Here is a 27714-nt window from a genome sequence, read left to right as displayed (position 1 = left end):
AGTCTTTTCCATCACACATTTCACATGTTTATTTATTCTTTTATCTGTTTGTGATGAAAATAGCGATTTCATCTCACTGTCCTCAAAACGTCGTTTTACGTCGTTTTTTTTGGAATACCTGCCTCAAAAGTGCACTTCTCGAAGCGGTTTAGAGTACGCGAAGTGGTTGTTTTCTGCACGGCGTGCGTAAAGTTCATTTTACGCACGCCCTTAAACTTTGCGCACTCGTACACAAAAACAACCACTTTATCGTCACTTTATCGCAAAAAATAGGATGTGTTACACGTGCATGAGAAAAAGCGGATCTTTACGCACTAGTAACACAATATACTATTTTGACACTGCTGCTACGTTCCCCTCGTGCCGAAAAGTGCCTTTTCGTTTATTAGTAAGCGAAAAGTCTTTTCGTTTATTCGTATTTTCACACTCGTGAAAATTCCGTTTCACTCGTATCGAATTATACTATTTCATCACGCTGTGACGAAAAGTGAACTTTTCGGCACGCTGCGCGTGCCTAAAAGTCTAATTTCCGCCACATTGTGATGAAAAATATTGTTCGTAACTCGTGAAAAAATGTTTTTTAGCTCGTGGGAAACCTCCCACTCGCCAAAAAATACTTTTTTGTACTCGTTACGAAATATACTATTCTGGCCTTGTACCGGAAATATCTATTTAGATCCCTCCCAAAGGTTAAAGAGCACTTTTCCCACAAGTGTCAAACCTTATTTTTGATCACAATGTTTTGAATTTTGCGTACGCGAAGCGTGTGTAAAATTTCACTTTACGCACAAGTGATGAAAAACACTTTTTTTCTACGAGTGTCGAACACTATTTTTCATCACGATGTATGAAAAATAGGGGTTTACCTCACCGGCCGTCACAAAACCCTCTTTTTCCGGTCATACGATGCGATCTAAAAAATAATGGTCATTCTGCGTCTCCGTCAAGAATAGCTCCCACGGTTTGAATCTCCCGCCATCGGTGGATTCACACATCTGAAATTGGCGAGCCTGCTGAACCGGCTGAGACATGATCACTGGCAGGCGCGAGCGATAGTACAGTGGCGATTGTCGTTCCGGCTAGGTTCCGGCGATTGACACGTGCATGTGAAAACCATTATGTTTACCGAAGAAAAGAACAACTGTTATTTACTTCTCAATGATGGCAGTGTCTTTCCCGGACGGAGTTTCGGGGCGACTGCTCCAGTTGATGGGGAAGTTGGTCAGTGTCATGCAATTATTATTGGTTTTTTTTTCGGAGCGCGATTACGGGCTCAACACGTGGTCGCGCTCCATTTTAGCGTCCGTCATCTGATGGATGGAAATTCCATCAGTTTACGAGAGGAAACCCTTGTCATTAATTAGTGAACTGTGTGAAGATAGCGATCTGTTAGATTACAATACACAATCAAAATGTTCAGTAACTCTCGAGAATTTTCAATTTCAATGATTAGTTATTGGAGTTTTTAAAGGATATCTTTGAATCTAGGGGAGATATCAAAATTTTTATGAGGACCTTTTTTATGGAGAAAGATTGAATCTATTAAAAAGGTTTATTGTAATTTTTGGCTATCTCTCTTAGATTTCGAGATATTTCCAAAAAACTAATTTGTTTTCAAGGGAAATTCGATATTTTTCCGGTTTAACAACTCCATTCTAAAATCGTGCATTTTAAAATATGATGGTGTCAAATCTTGTTAATGATGCTCTCGTGAAGGCAAGGAAGTTTCCCCTGAATAAAAAAAATAATGAATCCAATTCTGAATAATTTCTGATAATTTTCAATTTCAACTTTCAATAATTGGAGTTTTAAAAAAATATCTTTGAATCTAGGGGAGATATCAAAATTTTTATAAGAACCTTTTTTATAGAGAAAAACTAGATCTATTAAAAAGGTCCTTATGATTTTTTCACCATCTCTGTTCCATCCCGAGATATTTTAAAAAAAACCAATTTGTTTTGAAAAGAAATTTACTCTATTCTCTGTTTGACAGCTGCATTATCAAATTGTTCTATTAAAAATATTATTGTGTTGAATTTGAATGAGTGATGTCCATAAAAAGATGGGGATGTTCCACATTGATTTAAAAAAATGAACTGTTTTGTTTCAGTAATTTTAGAGATACAAATGAAAAAAATTTCCAATGATAATTTAATATTCATGCATAAGTCCTACAATACAGCTTCATTGAAATTCTCAAACCACCGAAGAGAATAATAGTCAGATTTTCCTTCTGATAGAATCCGTTACAAAAAATTAAAGCAAAAACAAAAAAAAAGTTGACAATTTAAAAAAAAAATTAATAGCTATCAAAAGTTGTAGTTGAGTCAAAAAAAAATTGCAATGGCTATTTCAAATAGTATTCCATCATAACTTTCATGAAAAAATATGAAAAAATTTAATAGAAAAATCTAGCGAATTCTCTAGACAAGTATATTTGATTTCTATTGAACTTTCTATTAACTTTTAGCTGATTCTATTGAAATGTTTAGTAGAAAATGTTCTATAGAAAAAGTCAATAGAATTAAATTTTTCTATGCAACTTATTCTGTTGAGATATTTTCTGTAGAAAAAAAAAGAAAAATGGTATGAAAACAACTCAGAGAACAAAAATAGAATGAAACAACTCAATTTGAGTCGAGGAAATTCTACAGAAAATATCTCAATAGAATAAGTTCTATAGAAAAATCGAATTCTATCGACTATTTCTACAAACTAGAGATGTAGGCGCATGTAGGTGCATGTGGCGCTATAATATGATTTTTCATTTCATTTTATTGTATTTAGAAGAAAAGAATGAATATATATCCGAATAAACCGGTGACAAAAAACGTTACATTGGATTTTTTTATAATGAAATATTTTTTAATGAACATTTCAACAAAATCGACAAAGAAATCACAGGAAGTTCAACAGAAATCTAATAGAATTGCCTATCGAATTCCTCACGTTTTTCTATTAATTTTTTTCATGCGTGATAAATGAATACTTGAACTCAATAAAATCCCTATTCCCATTGTTACAATATATTCCACCCCAACAACACGCTCTCCTCTCCAAATACTGAAAAATAGTATCAGTAAATTGATAATCACGATCGAAAGATTTCTCCAATCTACTCAAACCGCGAGATGAGTTCCCTGTTGTTTGCATTATCTTTATCATCCGCTATTTGAATTTCCGCAGTTTTTCAAACGGGTATGGTCGGATACCCTGAGTCCCTGACGGATCCATCGTATCACGGGCAAATACTGGTTCTGACTTACCCACTGATTGGCAACTACGGGGTACCTGGTGACGAGAAGGACGAGCATGGATTGCCTTATTGGTTTGAGTCCAGCAGGATATGGACGGCTGGGCTCATCGTCGGAGAGGTCTGCGACACTCCCAGCCACTGGAGACAGACGAAGACTCTTTCAGATTGGATGAAGGAGCAGAACATTCCAGGGATACATGAGATCGACACCCGTGCACTTACCAAGGTCATCAGGGAGAAGGGGAGCATTTTGGGGAGGATCGTGTATGAGCAACCTGCTGGGGGGAATGTTACTCCAGAAATCGCCGATCCCAATTGCAGGAATTTAGTTGCTGAGGTGTCGTGTGTAAGTAGGGGATAACCCATTCATGTATTATCTCAAAATGATGCACAAATAATTTCTCCTTTCAGTAAAAGAATACAAATAATTCCTCTTTTCAGTAAAAAAAATTGTATAGTAAAATTCAATGGAGAATTTTATTGGTTTTTCAGTTGTATTGAAAAGTGCGCAGAAAAGTTTCTCAATTTTTCGATAGAAAATGTTCAATTTTTCGATGGAAAATGCTCAATTGAGAACATTTTATGAAAGAAATGAATAATTGTTGAAGTTTTTATACAACTTATTCTGTTGTCATATTTTTTAGGCGAGTGTATAGACATGTGTGAAAAGTTCAGACTGGAAACCTGAGGGTCGTGGGTTCAAATCCAACCTCTGGTGATTTTTTTTTCACTTCCTCAAATTGATTTAAACCATATTTTGGCCCAAAATAAGAAATTATTCCTTTTGTAAAGAGTCCCCAGCATAAATTTTCCAAGCTTTTTTCACTTCATTTTGCATTTTTTTAAATATAAAAAACAGAAGCATAAAAAAAGATTTTCTAGAAAATTATGCCTGGAAAATATTCAATTGGGAACATTTTATGGAACAAATCAATAGATGTTGACCTTTTTATGCAACTTATTCTGTTGAGCTCGTTTCTAACCGAGTGCATAGCCATACGTGCTAAAATTCAGTCTGGAAACCTAAGGATCGTGGGTTCAAATCCAACCTCCGGTGATTTTTTTTCACTCCCTCAAATTCATTTATACCACATTTCGGCTCAAAAGAATAAATAATTTCCATTGCAACGAGTCCTTAGCATAAATTTTCATTTTTTCCCCTTAAATTTTTTAATTCTCTCACTCCAAAAACAGAAACTTTAAACATTTGCTTGAAAATTCTATTCTACTTCTCTTAGAACTTCTATTCTCTGAAAAATTGAGATCCTTTCCTGCGCGTTCGACCAATAGAAGCCATTCACCTCAAACCCTTTTGCAAAAAAAATCAACTCTCCCAAAAAAAGAACAAAAAAAAAAGAAGAAATTTTGTTCTTCCCCAGAAATCCCCAAAAACGTACAACCCCCAAGGCAGCCCCAAGATCTGCGTGGTGGACTGCGGTCTGAAATACAACCAAATCCGCTGTCTCCTAAACCGCGGGGCCTCGGTAACGGTCGTCCCCTGGGACCACGACCTCTCCTCCCTCCCCTTCGACGGTCTCTTCCTGAGCAACGGTCCCGGCGATCCTAGCATGTGCCTCAAAACCATCCAAAACCTCCGGTCGTTCCTGTCCGCGAGCCCCACCACCCCCGTCTTCGGCATCTGCATGGGCCACCAACTCCTCTCCCTGGCAGCCGGCTGCAAGAGTTACAAGATGCCCTACGGCAACCGCGGTCACAATCAGCCCGCGATCCACAGTGGCACCAACCGCTGCTACATGACCTCCCAGAACCACGGTTTCGCGGTTGACGTCGACCAATTGCCGAAAGGCTGGGAGGTCCTCTTTACGAACGCCAACGACAGCTCGAACGAAGGCATCATCCACGCGACGCACCCTCACTTCTCCGTACAGTTCCACCCGGAGCACACGGCAGGTCCCCAAGACCTCGAATGCCTCTTCGACGTCTTCATAGAAATGTCGAACGAACGCGTAGGAAAGGGCAAAGTTCCTTCAGGAGTTTTGCTCAAAGAGCTTCTTACAAAGAAACTGAAATACATTCCGCCCGAACAAGACAGTATCACGAGACCGAAAAAAGTCCTGATCCTAGGGTCGGGGGGTCTATCTATCGGTCAAGCTGGGGAGTTCGACTACTCGGGGTCGCAAGCCGTGAAAGCTTTGAAAGAAGAGAACATTCAGACCGTCCTGATCAACCCGAACATAGCCACCGTGCAAACGTCGAAAGGAATGTCTGACAAGATCTACTTCTTGCCGATAATTCCCCAATACGTCGAGCAGGTGATACGGTCAGAGCGACCTGACGGCGTCCTTCTAACATTCGGTGGTCAAACAGCGTTAAATTGCGGGGTCGAACTGGAGAGGTCCGGCGTCTTCTCCAAATACGGGATTAAAATCCTAGGAACCCCGATTAAATCCATAATCGATACCGAGGACAGAAAGATCTTCTCCGACCAAATCAGCGAGATCCAGGAGAAAGTAGCCCCTAGTGCGGCCGTCTACTCCATCCAAGAAGCCCTCGAAGCGGCTGAAAAACTGGAGTACCCAGTGATGGCTAGGGCCGCGTTTTCCTTAGGAGGTTTAGGATCGGGATTCGCGAACACTAAGGATGAGCTGAGGATCCTTGCGCAGCAGGCATTGGCCCACTCCAGCCAGCTGATCATCGACAAGTCCCTGAAAGGGTGGAAGGAAGTCGAGTACGAAGTCGTAAGGGACGCCTACGACAACTGCATCACCGTCTGCAATATGGAGAACGTCGATCCCTTGGGGATTCACACCGGGGAGTCAATTGTCGTAGCTCCCAGTCAAACCCTGTCCAACAGGGAGTACAATATGCTTAGGACGGTGGCTATCAAGGTGATCAGGCACTTTGGGATCGTAGGAGAGTGCAACATTCAGTACGCCCTCAACCCTCTCTCCGAGGAGTACTACATCATCGAAGTGAATGCAAGGTTGTCTAGGAGTTCTGCTCTCGCGAGCAAGGCCACGGGGTATCCTTTGGCTTACGTGGCAGCCAAATTGGCTTTGGGGATTCCCCTTCCCGAAATAAGCAACTCCGTCACTGGAAAGACGACAGCCTGCTTCGAGCCCAGCCTCGATTACTGCGTGGTGAAGATCCCCAGGTGGGATCTCAGCAAGTTTCAAAGGGTCAGCACGAAGATCGGATCTTCGATGAAGAGCGTCGGGGAGGTGATGGCCATCGGTAGGAAGTTCGAGGAGGCTTTCCAGAAGGCCCTTAGGATGGTCGACGAGAATGTCAACGGCTTCGACCCCAACCTGAAGCCCCTGAACGACGAGGAACTCGAGAAACCCACGGACAAACGAATGTTCGTTCTCGCTGCTTCCATGAAGGCCGGCTACTCCATCGATCGTCTGTACGAACTCACGAAGATCGACCGCTGGTTCCTCCACAAGATGCAGAACATAATCTCGTACTATGAGCTCTTCGAGTCCATCGGCCCCGAGAAGCTCTCCCACTCGATCCTCCTGGGGGCCAAAAAGATCGGCTTTTCCGACAAGCAGATTGCGGTCGCTGTCAAGAGCGCTGAGCTAGCTGTTCGAAAGCAGCGAAAGGAGTTCAACATCTGGCCGTTCGTCAAGCAGATCGACACGGTGGCTGCCGAGTGGCCGGCCACAACAAACTACCTCTACCTGACTTACAACGGATCGACCCACGACATTGACTTCCCCGGGGGCTACACCATGGTCATAGGATCGGGGGTCTACAGGATCGGCAGCTCCGTGGAGTTCGACTGGTGCGCAGTCAGCTGTCTTCGGGAGCTGCGAAACCTCGGGAGGAAGACCATCATGATCAATTACAATCCCGAGACCGTGAGCACGGATTACGATATGTCCGACAGACTTTACTTCGAGGAGATATCGTTCGAAGTCGTCATGGATATCTACGACAACGAGAACCCGGAGGGCGTGATCCTCTCGATGGGCGGACAACTGCCGAACAACATCGCTATGGATTTGCATAGGCAACAGGCCAGAATCCTGGGCACCTCCCCGGAGTCGGTCGACGGGGCTGAGAACCGTTTCAAGTTCTCGCGGATGCTCGACAGGATCGGGATATCACAACCGCGGTGGAAGGAGCTGACGAACCTCACGTCTGCCATCGAGTTCTGCGAGGAGGTCGGCTACCCCTGTCTCGTGCGGCCGTCCTACGTGCTCAGTGGGGCCGCCATGAACGTCGCCCACTCCCATCAGGACCTCGAGTCCTACCTCAAGAACGCAAGTGATGTCTCGAAAGAACATCCCGTCGTCATCTCGAAGTTTATACTCGAGGCGAAGGAGATCGACGTCGACGCTGTGGCGTATGACGGCGTCATCCTCTGCATGGCTGTCTCGGAGCATGTGGAAAACGCTGGGGTGCACTCGGGGGATGCCACCCTGGTGACGCCCCCGCAGGACATCAATCCTGAGACCCTCGCGAAGATCAAGGTCATCTCGCGGGCGATCGCGGCGTCGCTGGAGGTCACCGGGCCCTTTAACATGCAGCTCATCGCCAAGGATAATGAGCTGAAGGTCATCGAGTGCAATGTCAGGGTGTCGCGGTCTTTTCCGTTTGTCTCGAAGACGTTGGATCATGACTTTGTGGCGATGGCGACCAGGATTATGGTGGGGGAGACTGTGGATCCTGTGGATATTCTCGCGGGTTGTGGAAAGGTGGGGGTGAAGGTCCCCCAGTTCTCGTTCTCGAGGCTCGCGGGGGCGGATGTCACGCTTGGTGTCGAGATGGCGTCCACGGGAGAGGTCGCCTGCTTCGGCGATGACCGGTATGAGGCGTATCTTAAAGGCATGATGAGCACTGGGTTCTACATCCCGCAGAAGGGCATTCTCCTGTCTATTGGGAGCTTTAAGGTGAGTTTTGGGATTTGAAACAATTTATTATTTCCGTGAGATACAAATATCCCGTAAGGGAAAACGAAAATATAACGTAAGTGTTATGAATGAATCTTATGAATTATTCACATTATTACACGCACGAAAGAATGTAATAGAAAAACCTAGCAAATTTGTTGGAAAGTTCTGCTGAATTTCTATTGAACTTTCTAATAGTTTTTGGCCGATTCTATTGAAAGGTAGAAAACATTTAATAGAGAAACTTCAGTTATTTTCAAGTCTTTTATTCTATTTTTCTTTTCTTCTCATCAAGAAAATCAACCAAAAGTCATGCAATCTTTGAGATGTTACGTTGCAAAGAGATTCATATTCGTAAATCTAATGAAAGTATCTTATGTTTTCAGCACAAAATGGAATTACTATCGTCTATCAGAAGTCTGAACAAGATGGGGTACAAGCTATACGCTAGTATGGGAACTGCTGATTTCTACACGGAGCATGGAGTTGAGGTAAGTCTAACAATTTCTATAATAAGCATGAGATAATTTTTCACAGTCCGGCCAAATGTGATGAAAAAAAAAACAAAAAATGATATCTTCTGATATTTCTCTTAAAATCACTTGTTCATAAGATCAAGTGATAGTTGATAAAAGCGATAAATCTCACGTAGGCGGGGTGACGGTGGTAAAACGTAACGCTTGAAGAAATAAAAAACTAATTTTTTAATGTCTCCGGAAAGTTTTAAAATCGATATATTTTTTCGAATAATGAAAGAATACTCATAAAATCGATTTCTATCCTTGTCTTTCGATAGAATAAATACAATAAATGACAAAAATTGAGAATTGGAAACTAAAAATTTTATGCGTTTATTATGATGTAATTATTTACAAAATTCACGAAATAGTACAAATATTCGTTAAATATGGTATCACCTCTATTCATTACAGTCGTGTAATGTTACGGCACATTTCATTACAAAAAGTCATTACGGGGATAATTCATTATAGCATTTTTCACCATATGGTCAAGTCATTACGGGGACAATTCATTATAGCATTTTTCATCATATGGACAATTCATTACGAAAGTTTTTATTATTGCGGGATTCATCAATTGACATATAAATTCGAGGCTGTTTGTATTTTCTTCTCATTTGAAAGTAAACACGATGATTTTCTCTGTTGGTGTGTGGTTTATTTCTGTGTATTTCCTTTGAATAGAAATTCACGGTGGGGGGTGAGGTACCTGCGATAAATCGCAGTGGACTCATGTACCTAGCCACGTGCCATTTATCGCACGGATTCAGTGTTGTGTGGTTATTGAAATGCCTCTCCATTTTGTATTGAGCCAGAGGGGCAAGAAATTGTTGTACCATAAGGGTTTTTTGTTTAATAAGTTGCGTGAGCATCCTGTGACTAAAGTGGTTTTATGGTGATGCGTGGATTACACGACTCCTCATCATTGTAATACTCTTGCTCGTACTACATCATCTGAAAAAAATGGTAAGCGATGGCTCCGTTGCAATTGTGATGAACTGTACTGTAATGAAATGTTCCTGTAATGATATATGCTGTCATAAATTGTGCCGTAATTAAATGGTATAATGAATTGTGCCGTAATGATTAAAGGTACAATCGTTAAATATAAGTATCCTGCGCCGCGAATGAAGATTTCGTACTCTCTGTGAGCGATAAGACCCGGTTCGTCTTCGATTTCCCCTGACGTCCTTGAGCATTTCTCAATTCCACACCTTCGCCTTCGGAATCATCTTCGTGGACAACCGCAATTGTCACTTGTTTGCGACCCCCCGGGGCTGGATCGAGCTTGCAAGCACTCGTTGATTCCCCATTTTTGTGATCGAAACTTCGTGCGGGTGTGGGAGTCCGAAGTATTTGTTGAGAGTCAGCGGAGATTGATTGGGATTCGTAGCAATCCTTGAGAAGGGCTGTGGAGATCGGTCGATCGCTGTTCCTCTGAGGCGTCGCCGGCGGCTCGTTCTGGGGCTTTGAACTCATGACCCTTCGCTTCAGGGCCTTGAGTTTATCTAGGTAGGTCCTGGCGGCGCCTCGGTGGTTGGAGTTCTCTGATAACAAGACTGAGAGCCTCTCCGCGTGCTCTACGAACATCGTCTTCTGGGGCTGGGCTCGGTAGTCGTGGTAGCACTCGGCTACTTCTATGAAGTGGAGGATGAAGAAATTCAGGACGAGGTCGAGTCTACGCTGGTCCAATTCGGCACATCGAACCTGTTAACAGGAGATGATCTGGTTATTTTGGCTGCATGTCCCAATCTATCACCTATTAAATTTTCATATTAGAATGAATGATTCTCCTATTCTCAACGTCAAAAATGTGAGATAATCTCATAATTCTAGCTATTAATTCTAATCAACTTTGTTCGAAGAAAACCTTAGTAAACGCAATATTAAGAAAGTAGAATTATTCTACTTTCCTCTGACCTAAATTATTTGGACAATTATGATTCGTTTATTCATGCTTCATAGAATGGTATTCAATTCTCTTTTGTTTGTTACGCGGACTTCATCCACGAAGCGCGCCCCGTTTCCTATCATCATTCCATAAATCCTCCAAAAATCCTCTCCCAAAACCCCTCAAAATCAACTCACCTCAATCTCCACAACTTGATCAGCCGACTGCTTGGCATCAATCAAACTCTTCCTCACGCCGGGTCTCGTCCCATACACCTTCCTCCTCTCCTTCTTCTTCCTCTCACTATCCCAGAGCCCATACCCCGGTCCATACTCCGGCTCTCCGTCGACTCCGAGGCCGACACCATTCCCCGCAATCCTCGGATTGATGATCATCAGCACGTCCTCCGTCAGTATCCTCAGCAACTTCGCTGAATCCATCACCGGAAAAAACCTCTTGCTGTGCCTGATATTCTGCAAAGCATGCAGAACGTACATCACAGGATTTTCGATGATCCGCTTCAGCTGCTTCTGCGTCCTCAGCAGATAGATCTTCCCTTGGAAGAGGTTCTTCTCCCTGAGGAAGTAATCCGGTAGGACAGGCTCGTCCTGGCTGATCGCCTTGTACAAGCAGTTAAGCAGCTTCAGCAGATTCTCCCCAGATCGACTCTCAAGCCATCTGACCGGTCTGTCGTCCTCCTCGATCAGCCAGAACAGCTGATTCCGTATGTGCGCGCCCCCAAGCCCGACGACTGACTCGATTGGTCTGAAAAACGTCTTCTGCAAGATCAACGCCATCACGTAAACCCTGACCTGCGGATGGCTCATGCAGGTCTCGAGGAACCTCTCGGCCGCCGGGAACACCACCTGCCACTCGAGACTCTGAAAATCGTTGTTAGATCTCTCTGAGCTGTAGCCCTCGGGGATCAGGTGGCATCCGCTCTCCTTGATCTTCTCGATCATCTCGTACTCTGGCCAGTCGGCTCGAGGCCGCTCAAGCCACTCGTGTGCCATCTCCGGCCAGGTCGACCAGACACAAGGAGTGATTGCGAACTGTTCGTCTCTCAGACAAGTCGTTGACTCGAACAGCTCAAGCTTGTCGCGGTAGATTATCGCCCCCTGGGGCTCGTCCTGGATTTTTGAGTCGAAGCCCATTGTGTCCGCTAGGTCGTTCGTGAAGTGCTCGTAGAAGTGGTCCATGAATTTGCGAGAGTTTAGGTACCAGACCTCGTAGATTCGGCTGTGAATCACTCCTCTGATGACTCGGTCTTTCTGGTTTAGCTTCTGTCGTTTCTCCTTTCTTGTCCCGTAGATCTGGTCGTTCGTCGTGTAGATGAAGCATGTCTTCGGGATTTCTGAGGTAGATCGCGAGGATTTGGGGTAGAGGCCGCCGTAGCCAGTGTCGCTGTCGCTGTCGATCGTGTAATGACCTGAGCGGTAGCCAGAACTCGTGCTCTCAGCTGGACTGCCCGATGACGGCGTCTGCTGGATTTTTGAGAGGTTCTGCAGCGATTGGTGGCTTGCGGGCTTTTTGGAGGTCTGGGAGTCGTAGAGGTCGCGGGATGAATAGGCTTCTGAGCTCTCGGAGGCGGGAGACTTGAAGGGGTTTCCCGGGGACGACTTGTCGGAGCGCTTTGAGGCGCTACTGTTGGTGTAGTAGAGGCTTTCCACGTCGCTGTCGGCCGGCTCTTCCGGTGGGGCTGTCTTCCTACGGGAGGGGTTCACCTCGAGACATTGGAGGAGGGCGTAACCTGAGGAGGAGGTTTTTTTTATTTCTTAGTGGAGATGGCGGAAGGGTCTGGTGAATGTGATGAGACTACAGGATTTTTTGGGCTTGGAGAAATTTGGGATTATCTTGATGGTGAGTAGCTTTAGGGGAAAATGGTAGAGAACCTTTTTTGGCAGAAATTTTTCGAGCTACAAAAAAAGTCTTATGAGTTTTTTTCCTCAGTTCGAGGCTTCTCTAGATAATTAGTGGTAATTAATTGAGAAAAAATGATTTGAGGAATTTGCAGGAAAATTGCATTCAATTTCTGTTGAACTTTATTAGTGTTGAGGCGATTCGGTTAAACAACTCCGCAACGCATCTGCGCATTTTTTTAATCAAAAATGTTCAACGGAAAATATTCCATAAAAAAATCGAAGGAATTTGATTTTTTTATACAACTTATTCTATCGAGATATTTTTTGTAGAAATTCTTCCGCTCAATCTTTACAAGATTTCTTGTTTAATTTTTCAAATAAAAAAAGAAAAATAAAGTGGCAAGAGCTGGGAAAATTCATGTCCAGGAATTCCTGTAGAAAATATATCAATAGAAAAAATTGTATAAAATGATGAAATTCTATAGAACTCTTTCGATAAAATTGATCACGCAGTAAAACTTGAATTCTTCAATATCATCGACCAAAAATCTAATATCATTTATCGCGACTTATTAGTATCGAATTATCTCGATGATGAGTCTTTTTTGAAAAAAAATCACGTACGAGAGAATTTCATATAAAAACCTAGCAAATTCCCTAGACAATTCTATTGGATTTCCGTTGAACTTCCTCTGAAATATTCAATTGCAAATATTTTATTTAAAAAATCAATAGAATTCGATTTTTCTGTGCAACCTATTCTATTGAGATATTTTCTCTAAAATCTAGGCTCAAATTTTCTGAATTTTTTCGTTTAAATTTTCTTGCTGAAAAAAAAAGAAAAATACAATTAAAAAAATAGAAAATTCGAGCCGAGGAAATTCTATAGAAAATATTTCAATAGAAAAATTGAATTCTATTGATTTTTTCTACATAGTATTTTCTATGAAACACTTCACTAGAATAGACCAAAAATTAATACAAATAGGGATCCAATAAGTTCAATTAATAAGTTAAATAGAAATCCAATAAAATTTTCTATGAAAATTTTTTCGTGGATGATGTTATTTCTCTCCTTTTAAAAATTGACATTTCACCTTTATGTTTACTCTGCTTCAACTGCATGCTGTAAGTAACTGTCTCATCAACAGTGCAGTATGGAGACGGAAAATTCTCCTCTGTAACTTCAATATTATTAAAAACAATATAGATCCGAATCGGCTGGAGTGGCTCGATGGAGAATATCTGACCCGGCCTCTCATAGATGAAGTCCACTTTATTCGCCACTTGTTCCTGCAATACATCCGGCATGAGCGCATGCTTCTGCGAATGCAGAAGGGAGTTCATTTCCGCTTCGCGAACAGACACAGGTGTCTCGCGAATTCTCGACATCTCCCTGAAACAATTTCGGAGAAATCTTTCATCTATTCGCAGAAAAATTTGGGTTGTTATAACGCTAATCGAACGCGTTCTCTGAAAATTGAGTATTCTTTTCATTATTCGTTCGATTAGATATCAAAAAAGAAGATATGATTACACTTATAAGATCGCTCTCAATTATTACTTTAGTTTCATTAATGGATCGCCAATTGATCCTTTGATTTCATCTAATATCAGATTTCAAAATCAGATGCAATGAAAAAATGTGTGAATCGGAGTTATGCGAGGGGATATTTACTAACAAGAAAAATTGTACGAAAAAATTATCTCAAATTTTTTCTCAATTTCTTACATTGATTTTTTCATGAAAAGAAAAGTTAAATAAAGTGGAAAAAATTCAAAAAATTATGTCGAAGAACTTTATTCTATAAATTATTTATAGAAAATGCTCGTAATTTCCAAAAATTGTAATTTTTTTATTATTTCATAAATTTTTCTTCAAAAGTGATCTTTTTAATTTTTTTTTCAGATTTTTAAAGTGTTTTCTAACGGTTCAATATCGAGATTCAAATTCAGCCCTCCAAAATTTGAATAATCTCTCTATATTTCAAAAATCCAAATCGACTTCGGGTAATAAAAATTTGGTACTCGAAATTATGACTCCACGATTGAGGGTCAAAAGGGTCAAGAGGGTCAAAATAATGGTCATGAGAGTTAGAATCAGGATATGAGAGTCAGAATAAGGGTTACGAGGTTCAGATTAAGGGTTGTGAGGGTCCGATTAACGGTCACCGGAGTCAGTCTAAGGGTTATGAGGCTCAGATTAAGGGCCACAACGTCAGATTAAGGGTTGTGAGAGTCAGATTAAGGGCCGCAATGTCAGATTAATGGTTACAAGGGTCAGATTAAGGGCCACAAGGTCAGATTGAGGGTTGCAAGGGTTAGATTAAAGGTCACGAGGTTCAAATTAACGTGACAAGGGTCAGATTAAGGGTCACAGGAGTCAGATTAAGGGTTGTGAGGGTTAAATTAAGGGTCACGAGGTTCAAATTAAGGTCACAAGGGCCAGATTAAGGGTCACAGGAGTCAGATTAAGGGCTGTGAGGGTTAGATTAAGGGCCACAAGGTCAGATTAAGGAGTACAAGGGTCAGATTAATGGTCACGAGAGATTGAATGAGGGCCGCGAGGATCAAATTAAGGGTCACAAGGGTCTGACCCTTAATCATTATGGGGGTCATATGGGGGTTGGCGAGGGGAGCATTGCACTAGAGAAAAAGCGGCAAAAGTACTGGGATATCCTTCATGTAAAGCTCATATTCTCTTGATATCAATGAATTCCATGATCGTTGACCATGCCTGTCGTACAATAAAATTTTTCACGATTTCCGAATTAATTTTTATCCAACTTTTCTCTGGCTGTATTGAGAAATGCCGCTATCTCCACTGAATCTAAGATATCCACAAAAAACTAATCACAAATTGCCACTGAACACCTGAAAATGATCTTACTCTTCGAAATTCTCGAAGAATTGTCCCGACATCATGAGATTATTGAGGATGAAGACCTCGGGATCCCGCTCAATATGCCTCCTCATCATCCTCAGTTCCGCATCGTCCTCCCACTCCCGATAAATCTGATCGAAATAATCATCATCCCCCGAGTCACTCGAATCCCTCCTCTGGGGCATTTTCGGGGCATTTTCATTCTTCCGTTTAGACGTTCTGTTTCCCATTTCTAATTTTAATAAAATCCCGAGTATATCTGGCATCTACTAACAACTGTTGATCGTCCCCCTAGCTAATTAGCTAATTATCATTCGCTAGAGTCCGGCACAATCTAAATATTCACAATTCATTGTTTAATACTTAAAATACGGTTTAATGAACTCGAATTGAACGTGAACAACCGACTGAACTAGTCACGGTCGCTCATCGGACACTAAAACTCAATTCGTACCATTAATCGTGCTAGATACCTTGCGATAAATAGCCATCACGTTATCGAATCATTCACTGTGTCGGCGATTGGCCAGTTATTATCAGATATTGATAAAAAAAAAAATTGAAAAAATATTTTCACACGAAAAATCTTTGAAGAATACCTTCAGCAATTCTCTGATGATAACGAGTTGACAATCGTGCGGAAGAAAATGAAAACGGGAAACGATTGGTTCTAACATTTTCCTGTTATCTTGAAATTCATCTCTTGGTGGAGATTGTTTGCTGGATTAATCGATGGGTTATCGACTGATTTTAGTCTGTTGGGGGTCTTGCGGCCATATTGATGAGGAAGTGGTTGGGATTGCCAGGATTTTTGGGGAAAATTAATTTTACTTTTTTTATTTCAATTGCTCTTCATTAAGTAATTAACTTCTTCTTGATAATTCTGCTGGAGAATTTACTGCGGTGTTTTTTAAAGAAAAATGCCACTTGAAGTTATTGGTATTGTGAAGATTTTTGAGAGAAGTTAATTGGATTTTTTATATTTCAATCGCCCTTGATTGATCAATTGATTTCTTCTTGATAATTCTTTGTATTTCATTTTTTGTTATTGATTTCCTCTTGTGAATTCTGAGTTGAGAAATTTCGCATCTTTACTGCGTTTTTTTTTACAGAAAATATCTAATAGAAATTATTTTATAGGGAAGATCGATAGAATTCCTCAATATGAATTTTCCACTCCATTTTTTTTTTCGTTTTTTCATTAACAAAATCAAATGAAAAAACTTGGGAAATTTGAGCCGAGGAATTTCTATTGAAAATATATCAATAGAAAGTTCAATAGAAACCTGATAGAATTTGGATTATCTATGTGATACAAAAATCATTCCGTATACCCTTACTTAATAATTATTAATAATTAATTGATTATTTTAAATAATTAATAATTGAATGAATTATATTATTATTATAGTATTATAAATGAAAAGAAGGGAAAATGGAAATTATGACTTCAAACAGTTTCTCTGCTCTCTCAAAATTCATAACTTCATGGAGATAGTTTGCTAAATTAATCAATGGGTCATCGACTGATTTGAGATAAATTTCAGAGATCGGCAAATTTTGAGATAAATTTGCTTTTTGCTTCCGAATGGAAGAATTGTTTCGTATTTTTTTCACAAATAGTGAATTGTTTTACATGAAAACCCGAAATCAGCTGTGTAGGAGTCGAATTCTAAAAAACTGGCTCGTAATTGTTGTTCCACACATTTTTCCGAACATTTTGAAAAAAAAAATCCTTTCTAGCTCAAAAATTGGAGAAGGCCCCGGACTGTTTGTAGCATTTCAAGCGTTTTCGGGCAAACGAACAATTAAAAAAATTGTTTTTTGCACTAATTATTCGTTTTCAGATCTATATAATCGATCTTCAACGTATGAAAAGTCTCACTCCAATAACCCACGACTTTTAAACCTCACAGTAGTCACGCACGAAAAAATTTAATAGAAAAATCTATTGAATTCCTATTAAACTTTCTATTAGTTTTTGTCTGATCCTATTGACATGTTCAATAGAAAACATTTAATAGAAAAAGTCAACAGAATTAGATTTTTCTATGTAACGTATTCTTTTGATATTTTTTCTATAGAATTTGCTCTACTCAAATTTTCTAAGTTTTTTCATTCTATTTTTCTTTTCTTCTCATCAAGAAAATCAAACGAAAAAACTTTGAAAATTTAAACCGAGGAAATTCTATAGAAAATATCTGAATGGAATAAGTTGTATAGAAAAATTGAATTCTATTGACTTTTTCTACTGAACATTTTCTATTGAACATTTCAATAGAATCGGCCAAAAACTAATAGAACAGTTACATAGAAATTCAATAAAATTTTCTAACAAATTCGATAGATTTTTCTACTAAATTTTTTCGGCCGTGGTGTCCCCTTAATACTGATTTGTTTCATCAGTTCTCTATGTTGATACCAATGTAGTTATGGGGGGCGCGTAAGGAAGTACGATTTTAATTCTTTTGATTTGGATTCAGGTGGAGCCAGTACAATGGACCTTCGAGAACATCGACGTCAACGAGGACTCAAGTCCCAGTGAGCTTCGTCATCTAGCCGACTTTCTCTCGAAAAAGCACTTCGATCTGGTGATAAATCTGCCGATGCGCAACGGCGGAGCCCGGAGGGTCTCCAACTTCATGACTCACGGGTATCGAACTCGCAGGCTCGCGGTTGATTACTCTGTGCCGCTGGTGACCGATGTCAAGTGCGCAAAGATGCTGGTGGACGTGAGTCAAAATTCAGTGGCATTCAAACTCTTGAGGCATTATCGCCGTTGATTTATCGAAAGTGCGTTTTCAGAAAGGGATTGAAATCCAGGATAAATCAATAAAAGATCGATTAAAACTGTCTTTACATAATCGTAGATCTTCCAAGTGATGACCAGTTGATCAGAATTATGATTCGTGATGATAGATTACGTCAGGCTTGAGACTACTTTTAGAGAAATGATTCATTCGAAGGAAATGAACGATTTGTTTGATCCACATGGGGAATTATTACATTTTTGAGAATTTTTCATTCAAATGAAATTTAACACATTTGGAAAATGAAGAGATGGATGACTGGACGAGGGAAATGACGTGAAAAATAAAAAATAAAAAAAATTGAATTATTAAAAATTAAAAAAAGATAAGGAATGGGAAAAAAAGAGAAAACTATTCAATTCTGAATAGGATTTCTAACAATATGTTAAAATATTTTCGATTTTTTCATTGAGTTGATTTATTTTATCAACAACTTCCATTGAATTCGTTTATTTTATCAACATCTCGAAATTCTACAAATTACTACAAAAAAATACTACAAATATTCAGAATATAATTCTCCTCAATCAATCCAACTTCCACAAACCAAAAATGTTCATTACTGCACTGATCTGTATATATCGTCGGTACAGCGGTTCAATTTATCTAGTTGGTACTCTTGTCCATTCCAGTCATAACATCAATCTCCTATAATTTATTTTCCGCAGGCAATCAACAAACTGGGAGGTCGAGCGCCACGAATGAAGACCCACACCGACTGTATGTCCTCTCGAAGGATCCTCAGGCTCCCTGGCTTCATCGATGTGCACGTGCACACTCGTGATCCAGGTGCCACGCACAAGGAGGACTTTGCCTCGTGCACAGCAGCTGCTCTAGCTGGCGGTGTCACTATGATATTCGCAATGCCCAATACCAATCCGGCGGTTATTGATCACCAGTCCTTTTCGGTGGCTAAAGAGGTATGTGATCTCATTGGAAATAAGAATGGAAAAGATAGGGAATGGAAAACGTAGAGAACACTATAGAAAAAAAAATTGAAAAGAAAAAAAGGGAAAACATTTTACGGAAAAAAATTAAAATTTTCATTTTTCTAACTTAATTTATCAAGATATTTCCTATAGAATTTCCACACCATAAATTTTTCCATTTTTTTTTCACCTCTTTTTTGGCTTTCTTTAATTGAAAAAATGAAGCAAAAAACTTGGAAAATTTAGGTTGAAAAAATTCTATAGAGATAATTCGAGCAGAATAAATTGTATAGAATTCTGATACACAATATTTTTTCATAAAAAATTTCTATTAAAAATAAACACATAAAAATTTCGCAAAAGAATAGATTTAAAAAAAACAGAATTTTTTTGTTAAATTTTGTTTTTTAAAAAGCTAAATTAAGATTTTGTTTTTTAACTTCCAATGAATGTAAATTTTGTTTTGAATACTCATTCACAGTGTGCAAGTGCTGGTGCTCGTTGTGACTATGCCCTCTTCGTGGGTGCATCCTCGAGTAATTCCACAACAATCCCTGAGATTGCACCGATGGCAGCTGCCCTAAAAATGTATCTGAACGAGACGTTTACGACATTGAGACTGAAGGATGTCAGTGATTGGATGAAGGTATGCTAACGTCATAAAATACCACTAATTATTTTTAAATAATAAATTATCTTTAAATGATAAATGATTTTTAAAAATTGTAACTACATCAGTCGTATGAAATTCATCGTTTTTTCATTAAACTTCTGCGTTTTTATCACCTACAGCACTTCGAAAATTGGCCTCGGAAATATCCTCTCTGTGTTCACGCCGAGGGCCACATCACTGCCACTGTCTTGGTCTTGGCCAGTCGATACAATCGACCTGTCCACATCTGTCACGTTGCACGAAAGGAGGAGATCCAGATAATTCGTGCAGCTAAAGAATCTGGTCTCAATGTAACATGCGAAGTGAGCCCTCACCATCTGTTTTTAACCCAGAATGATCTGGAAAAGATTGGAGCTGCCAGGGGTGAAGTCAGACCTGTTCTGGGGACTCCAGAGGATCAACAAGCACTCTGGGATAATATCGATATCATCGATTGTTTCGCTACAGATCATGGTAATATTCCATTATTTATTAATTAATTTATTCATTCATTTAGTCATTCATTTATTAATTTACATATTTACGTATTTATTTATATCTAAAGACAATTAATTAAAACATTTCCTTTGAACTGAATAAAAAAGATTTTTATTTATAATAAATTATATTTTACTTAAAAAATTAATTGATTGAAATAGCTCATGATTCTTTAATTTAAATTTAAACTTCACTTCTTAAATACAGTGAAATGCTTCCAAATAAAGACTTCATTACTGAGAAACGTAATTAATTAATTAATTAATTATATAATAATTAATAATTATTAATATTAATTTTTTTTTTATCAATTTTTTAAATTTATTGTATAATTGATTACATAATTAATTGATTATTTAATTAATTATGTATTCATTCAGTATAATTGAAGCATTTTAACTGAAATGAATACATGAGTTTGCACTTTCCACCGAAAATATTGTAATCATTCTAATTGCCCTTTTTTCATCAGCTCCTCACACAGTCGAAGAGAAAGATGGCGAGAAAGCACCTCCGGGTTACCCAGGTCTCGAGACAATTCTTCCACTCCTCCTGAATGCTGTTCACGAAGGCAGACTCACAATCGAGGTAATGATAAAACACTTTTCCCTGATATCAAATGGTGCTCTAGTCTATGTAGTCTTACGTCACTCGTATTTTTGTGGGAATTCTTATCAGCTACATACCAGTGGGTTTAATCGTTTCAATCCGCGACTAATCTTGAACGTTGAAACGCAACGATGGTCATCCATATTTTTTCTTCACAACGCGATGAAGACTATTGGAGAAAAACAGTTGTAAAGCTGCTGGGAGGCAAAATGATTTATCGCATTTCCTGTAAGAGTCACATTTTGCCGAGCAAGTGGGGCCTGCGATAAATAACGACTCGAGGTAGTGGTGATTCCCCGGATAATCTTGATAATTTTGCTATCTCAAAAGTGCGTGTGCTGCATTTTTAAGTCTGAAGCTTCATATTAAAATTTGCATGGTCCGTAACAGGGAAAATGTCAAAATAAGATAATTGATTAGGGTTGTATGAAGTTCCGAAGTCGGTGCCTAATTTGAGCCAAAAGCTCAAAAAGGTCATAGGGTCACGAGGGTCAAACAAGGGTCACAAAACTTACAAAGGTCATAGGGTCACGAGGGACACGGATTCATTGGATTCTCTAAATAATTCTCTATAGCAAATTTTTCTCTGAAGTATTTTCGTGCAAACGACCAAAACCCCTCATTAATTGTTCCAGGACATAATCGAAAAATTCCACACGAACCCCAAACGTATCTTCAACATCCCCTCCCAGCCGAACACCTACGTGGAAGTGGACCTCGACGAGGAGTGGACAATTCCAAAAGCCCTGCCCTTCACAAAATCCAAATGGACGCCGTTCGCAGGAATGAAAATTCGTGGCTCAATCCACCGAGTTGTCCTCCGTGGGGAGGTGGCCTACGTCGAGGGCCAGGTGCTGGTGCCCCCAGGTTTCGGCCAGGACATTCGTGAGGTCCAACGAAACCAGAAGATCCAGCCAATCCTGCACACAACAACAGTCGACGTGACCAGTCGTCCCAACTCTGCCCTCGACAAACTCATCTCGCCCACCTACGAGAAGGGAATTTCCTATCCTGCACACGTTGCGTCAGCCCCACAGTCTGACGAAGTCAACGATTTCTACCCCCACCTCCTTCAGCCGGTCCCACCGAAGGGTGGCGTCCACTTCGGACCAGACGTCGAGGCTCGAGACCTGTCGAAAATCCCCCCGAGACCGTTGTCTCCTCTCCTGGGAAGACTCAAGACCGATCCTAACTACCTTCTGCAGTCCTCAACAGTCGTGAGACATCATCCGTCACCCCACCATGGTCTCGCTGGCCAGCACATCCTCACCGCCGACATGTTCACTAAGGAACAGCTCAACGACATCTTCAACCTCGCTCAGACACTTCGAGTGGACGTCCTGAAGGACCGCCCTCTGGACAATATTTTACGGGGAAAGGTCATGGCGTCGATCTTCTACGAGGTGAGTAACAAATGATTTTCACTATTCAGTGCATGAATGATTGATTGCATGCCACATTTAAAGACTAAGACATCTCAACACTTATGAGGCTCAAACCCACAAATTTGACCCTTACGGGAAAATTACTGATAATGGACCTTTACAATGGCCATGTGCCTGATATGCTGACCGACAGCGACATCTAACATATCTTTGACTACTATTCACCCTCATATTTGACCTTAAGAAGGGTTAAATGATCGGAAAATCGACACAACTGGCCCTTATGAGCCGTTGTTGTTGAGAATTGAGAACCTTGAAACGGCATGTACATAAAACATTGACCCATAACGATATTCAACTCATTTTTTATCTACATTCATGCTTATTGACCTTTATTTTTAACCCTTAAAGGGGTCAAATCATCTAAAAATCCAATTTGACCCTTAACAAGCTAAATATTAAGAATTGAGACGCTTATACATAAGACTGATACATAACGCCAAGTAGCACATCTGCGATCATTATTCACCTTCATTGACCCGCACATTTGACCTCAAAATGGTCAAAGCATCTACAAATTGGACCATCACGAGCCTCATTCACACACATCGACCCTCATAAGTATGAAATCAGGTTTAAAAATAGAAAAACCTTGTTGACCCTCACTTTGACCCTTGGAATGGTCAAATCCTCTACAACTTCGACCCTCATACGTACCATATCAGATTTAAAAACAGAAAAACCTTATTGACCCTCAGAATGGTCAAACTATTTACAAATTCAATCCGCACGAGCCTCATTCACACCAATCGATCCTCATAAGTACCAAATCATCTACAAAAACAAAAAACCTCATTGACCCTCGCAATTGACCCTCATATGGGTCAAACCGCCTGCAAATTCGACCCTCACGAGCTTCATTCACACTTATCGACCTTCACAAGTACCAAATCATTTACAAAAACAGGAAACCTCATAGACCCTTACATTTGACCCTCAAACGGTCAAACTCATGAGCCTCATTCGCACCCATCGATCCTCAGATTGACCCTCATAAGAGTCAAACCATTTGCAAATTCGACCCCGACGAGCCTCATCTGTTGTCATTGACCCTAATAAGTACCAAATCATCTACAGAAACAGAAAACCTCATTGACCCTCACAGTTGACCCTCAATTGGGTCAAACCACCTGCAAATTCGACCCTCACGGGCCTCACTCACATTCGCCGACCTTCACAAGCACAAAATCATCTACAAAAACAGAAAACCTCATTGACCCTCACATTTGACCGCCAAATGGGTCAAACCACCTGTAAATTCGACCCTCACGAGCCTCAATCACACTCACCGACCTTCACAAGCACCAAATCATCTACAAAAACAGAAAACCTCATTGAACCTCACATTTGACCCTCAAATGGGTCAAACCACCTGTAAATTCGACCCTCACGAGCCTCAATCACACTCACCGACCTTCACAAGCACCAAATCATCTACAAAAACAGAAAACCTCATTGAACCTCACATTTGACCCTCAAATGGGTCAAACCACCTGTAAATTCGACCCTCACGAGCCTCAATCACACTCACCGACCTTCACAAGCAGCAAATCAGCTACAAAAACCAGAAAACCTCATTGACCCTCAAACGGTCAAACTCACGAGCCTCATTCGCCCCCATCGACCCTCACAAGTTACCAAATCAGGATTAAAATCCCAAAACCCCATCAATCTCCAGGTCAGTACCAGGACATCCTGTAGCTTTGACACCGCCATGCAGCGCTTAGGCGGAAAGGTCATCCACATGGATGAGACCACCTCCTCCGTAAAGAAAGGGGAAACCTTAGAGGATTCGATAGCCATTATGGCGGGTTATGCGGACGCAGTTGTCCTCCGTCACCCTGAGCCCGGTGCGGTGGCCAGGGCTGCCCAGCACTGCCGAAAACCCATGATCAATGCTGGGGATGGGGTCGGCGAGCACCCGACACAGGCTTTACTGGACGTCTTTACCATTCGGGAGGAGATTGGAACCGTCAATGGCTTGACCATCACAATGGTCGGAGATCTTAAACACGGGAGGACCGTTCACTCTCTCGCTAGGCTCCTCACCCTCTACAATGTGAACCTCCGCTATGTCAGTCCAGCCAGTCTAGGCATGCCTGATCATGTGATAAATTATGTGGCGAAGAGGGGGGTGCCTCAGGAGAAATTCTCGAGTCTTGAGGAGGTCCTGCCCGACACCGATGTCCTCTACATGACCAGGATCCAGAGGGAGAGGTTTCACAGTCAGGAAGAGTATGATAGGGTCTGCGGGCACTTTGTCGTTACCCCTCAGCTCATGACGAGGGCCAAGAGGAGGATGGTGGTCATGCATCCTCTGCCCAGGAACTTTGAGATCAGTCCGGAGTTCGATAACGATCCCAGGGCCGCGTATTTCAGGCAGGCCGAGTGCGGGGTCTATGTCAGGATGGCTCTGCTTGCTATGGTCCTAGGGAGGTGCTGAGCGGGACGTATTATTTCTGTAGGTTTTAGGGTTTAGGTGGGAGGGTGCGAGGAGAAGAACACTGCGGATAAATTTCGGGGAAAAGGCTGGCGAATGCGGTGGAAATTCTAGGGAATTGGGCGGTTTTCGGGGAATATCTCGGAATCTAGGGGAGATGGCAGAATTTTTATACGGACCTTTCTTGTGGCCCTTAGTTTGTTCTACAAAAAAGGTCATTACGAAAATTTCGGATCTCCCCTAGATTCGGAGATATTCCCCGAAAACGCGGCTAAGAGCTACTGAGTTGCTTTTTGGAGATTCTAGTGAAATTCTGCAGCTCATCTGAGCGTTTTAATTTTGGGAGACATGTTCAATGAGAATATTCTATAGCCAGCATCTATAGAGTTCAATTTTTTTATGCAACTTGTGCTATTGAGATTTTTTGAAGAAATTCCTCGTCCCAAATTTTCCAAGTTTTTTGTTTGATTTTTTTTTATGAAGAGAGAAGGAAAATGAAGTGAAAAAAATACTTGGAAAATGTATCAATAGAAAAAATTGTACAGAAAAATGAAATCGTACGGCAGTTTTTTCTAGGAAATTTTTTTCAGGAAAAATATAGCCCGAGACGTATTCCATGATAAGTGTCTTCCAATCATGATTTTTTATTGAATATTGTATGGTTATACAATGCAGGATGAATATTCTTCCAATAGACGAAATTCATTGAATCGAAATATCTGATAAGTTGATTTTTTTTCATATGGATCATGTATTGAATGGATCAAACTATTTTTATAAAGAAAGTGTGATTACATACATTATGTACAATAAATAAAGGATTGAAATGGCCATTTTGATGGTTGTAGCTTCTCTTTGGTATGAGCAGATAATGGTCTAATCTTCCTACTCATATTTAACGTTAACCTAAATGTCTTAATCTAAATTTATAGAAAAAAAATGTATCCTGATGACGACAATAGAGTTGTGCTCTGCTCCATCATTCTTTTCTATTTTTGTTTAAACCTCAGATAATCTGAGTGCGAAAATAACCGAATGAAGAATTACAGTGTTAATAAATCTAACGTGAGGGATTACATTGATGTCACGTCGTAACTGATGCGCAATGTGCAAGGTATATAGGTCGAATGATGCGAGTGACAAAGGTCTTTTGCGTTAAGTTATGCGTTACTCAATTCATTTTTTCTTCAAGAAGAATTGAGAGCATCAGGTGAATGTCCCAGTACTAACTTCCACGAAAAAATTGACACGTCGATGATTACCTCTGATGAGATTGCTATTGGCTCCTCGTTTCGACTAGTCAATACTCAAATACAAGAAATGAATTTTTTAATAGAAAATAACAATGACGATGTGGTAGCAACTCTGCAACTTCGATCGAAATATTTTCCATTCAGCTTCACTTTATGAGAGACATTCTCATCCTGAAATGGCACGGTCTGCGCGCGAATGATCAGCCTCTTGAGCCAAATGTTTCGGTGTTGAAAGCAGAGCCAAAATATCCACATGTTCATACTGCGTCTTCCAAATCTCGAGGGAAACATGAACAAAGTATTACCAAAATTTTCAGCATCGGATCAGATTTTTTTATCAGACAATCTATCGTCACCAGAGGATGGGAAATTATCCGCAGAATGCGGATTCTCAAAGTGATGAGACCCCTTTATTCATTGAATTAACTTATTATTCATGTTTGGAAATTTTGTATGCTCAAATGAAACAATTTCTTCCAAACATTTTTTAAGTGTTGATTTTTTTTCCTCTTCTGTGTAGGATTCATACGTATCAAAAAATCGGAGAGAGATGTTCTATAGAATATTCATATAGGATGATTCTATATAGAATCCCATAGTTTCGTTGTATATGAGATTCTAGAAATTCCTATAAGAGCCATTTAAGTAGTATGAGTCTTCACAATTTCATGAGTCTTAATTATTTTTATTTACTATTATTATTCTTATGAAAATGTGAAAATTTTCTAAATCCCATTCTTGTAGGCTTTGTGTAGGCCTTGATTATGTTGATTCGTCATCATTATTCTTGTGAAATGCATTTCTCCTTTGTATTAGAACATCAGAGCCTCATTTGAGCCCCATTTGGCGCTAAGTTTCCAGACATTTGACAATGATTTTATTATTTAAACTTTGCAGATCTGAATTTGAATCTCAATATTGAACCGCTAGAAAACATTTTTAAAATCGGAAAAAAAATAGAAAGTTCACTTTTCGAAGAAAATTGATGAAATAATTAACAAATTGCAATTTTTGAAAATTACGGGCATTTTTTACGAATAATTTATGAACAACAAATGTTTCAAAAAATACTAATTCTCTGCAAAATGTTATTTCAATAATTTTCACTGATTTTTTTCAAATTCAGTAAAATGTACTTCGATATCCTCAAAACAACTTTTTATCTCTTAAAAGTAGTTCTGCAAATGGCACATAGAAAATTCCTGGAACATTCCCCTTATCATACACGCACGAAAAAATTTAACAGAAAAACCTATTGAATTCGTTAGAAAATTCTATTGACATGTTCAATAGAGAAAGTCAACAGAATTCGATTTTTCTATATAACTTATTCTTTTCATATATTTTCTATAGAATTTGTTCGACTCAAATTTTCGAAGTTTTTTTCATTCTATTTTTCTCTTCTTCTCATCAAGAAAATCAAACGAAAAAACTTGGAAAATTTGAGCCGAGGAACTTATATAGAAAATATCTCAATAGAATAAGTTATACAGAAAAATTGAATTCTATTGACTTTTTCTACTGAATATTTTCTATTGAACATTTTAATAGAATCGGCCAAAAACTAATAGAACAATTCAATAGAAATTCAATAGAATTTTCTAACGAATTCGATAGGTTTTTCTATTAAATTTTTTCGTCCGTGTAGATTAATCATTAAAATTAGTCATGGTTTCTATCCAGATAAGTAGAGCGGACAGAATCCAAAGGTCTCCTTTCATCTTCAGAACGAGGGAAAATTCACGTGAACCATGAAATTCTAATATTGATTAAAGACGATTCATTTTGCCCCCCCCCCCCCCCCC

At 40.0% G+C, this 27714-nt stretch overlaps 2 protein-coding genes across 2 annotated transcripts; one reads left to right on the top strand and one right to left on the bottom strand.

Annotated features, from left to right (window-relative positions):
- The first annotated feature begins 1078 nt into the window (after window positions 1-1078).
- On the top strand, window positions 1079-25107 carry LOC107043801 (CAD protein). Its single transcript, XM_015265451.1, has 11 exons — window positions 1079-1221; window positions 3187-3602; window positions 4636-8115; window positions 8502-8606; window positions 17757-18005; window positions 18752-19003; window positions 19494-19658; window positions 19805-20138; window positions 20635-20750; window positions 21407-22174; window positions 23895-25107. Exons 1-11 carry the CDS (start codon window positions 1119-1121, stop codon window positions 24657-24659), a joined length of 6753 nt encoding a protein of 2250 aa, XP_015120937.1. The 5' UTR covers window positions 1079-1118; the 3' UTR covers window positions 24660-25107.
- Window positions 8936-15692, bottom strand: LOC107043810. Its single transcript, XM_015265460.1, has 4 exons — window positions 15280-15692; window positions 13487-13785; window positions 10725-12277; window positions 8936-10343 (listed from the first exon to the last, which is right to left on the bottom strand). The coding sequence occupies exons 1-4, from the start codon at window positions 15537-15539 to the stop codon at window positions 9738-9740; spliced, it is 2718 nt and encodes a 905-aa protein (XP_015120946.1). The 5' UTR covers window positions 15540-15692; the 3' UTR covers window positions 8936-9737.
- Window positions 25108-27714: the final 2607 nt, after the last annotated feature.

The sequence above is a fragment of the Diachasma alloeum genome, unplaced genomic scaffold, assembly GCF_001412515.2.
Source record: "Diachasma alloeum isolate Michigan unplaced genomic scaffold, Dall2.0 Dall_scaffold_00180, whole genome shotgun sequence".
Taxonomy (NCBI): Eukaryota; Metazoa; Arthropoda; class Insecta; order Hymenoptera; family Braconidae; genus Diachasma; species Diachasma alloeum.
Note: the sequence above shows the minus strand (reverse complement) of the source record. Positions and strands in the feature narration are given on the sequence as shown.

Coding starts and splice junctions, on each gene's coding strand:
- LOC107043801 (XM_015265451.1), top strand. CDS start 1,119: ATGTTTACCGAAGAAAAGAACAACTGTTATTTACTTCTCAATGATGGC. Junction 8,116..8,501: donor TGTCTATTGGGAGCTTTAAG/GTGAGTTTTGGG, acceptor TTATGTTTTCAG/CACAAAATGGAATTACTATC. Junction 20,751..21,406: donor AAGGCAGACTCACAATCGAG/GTAATGATAAAA, acceptor TAATTGTTCCAG/GACATAATCGAAAAATTCCA.
- LOC107043810 (XM_015265460.1), bottom strand. CDS start 15,539: ATGCCAGATATACTCGGGATTTTATTAAAATTAGAAATGGGAAACAGA. Junction 12,278..13,486: donor GAAGCAGAGTAAACATAAAG/GTGAAATGTCAA, acceptor CCTCCTCCTCAG/GTTACGCCCTCCTCCAATGT. Junction 10,344..10,724: donor ATCAAGTTGTGGAGATTGAG/GTGAGTTGATTT, acceptor TCCTGTTAACAG/GTTCGATGTGCCGAATTGGA.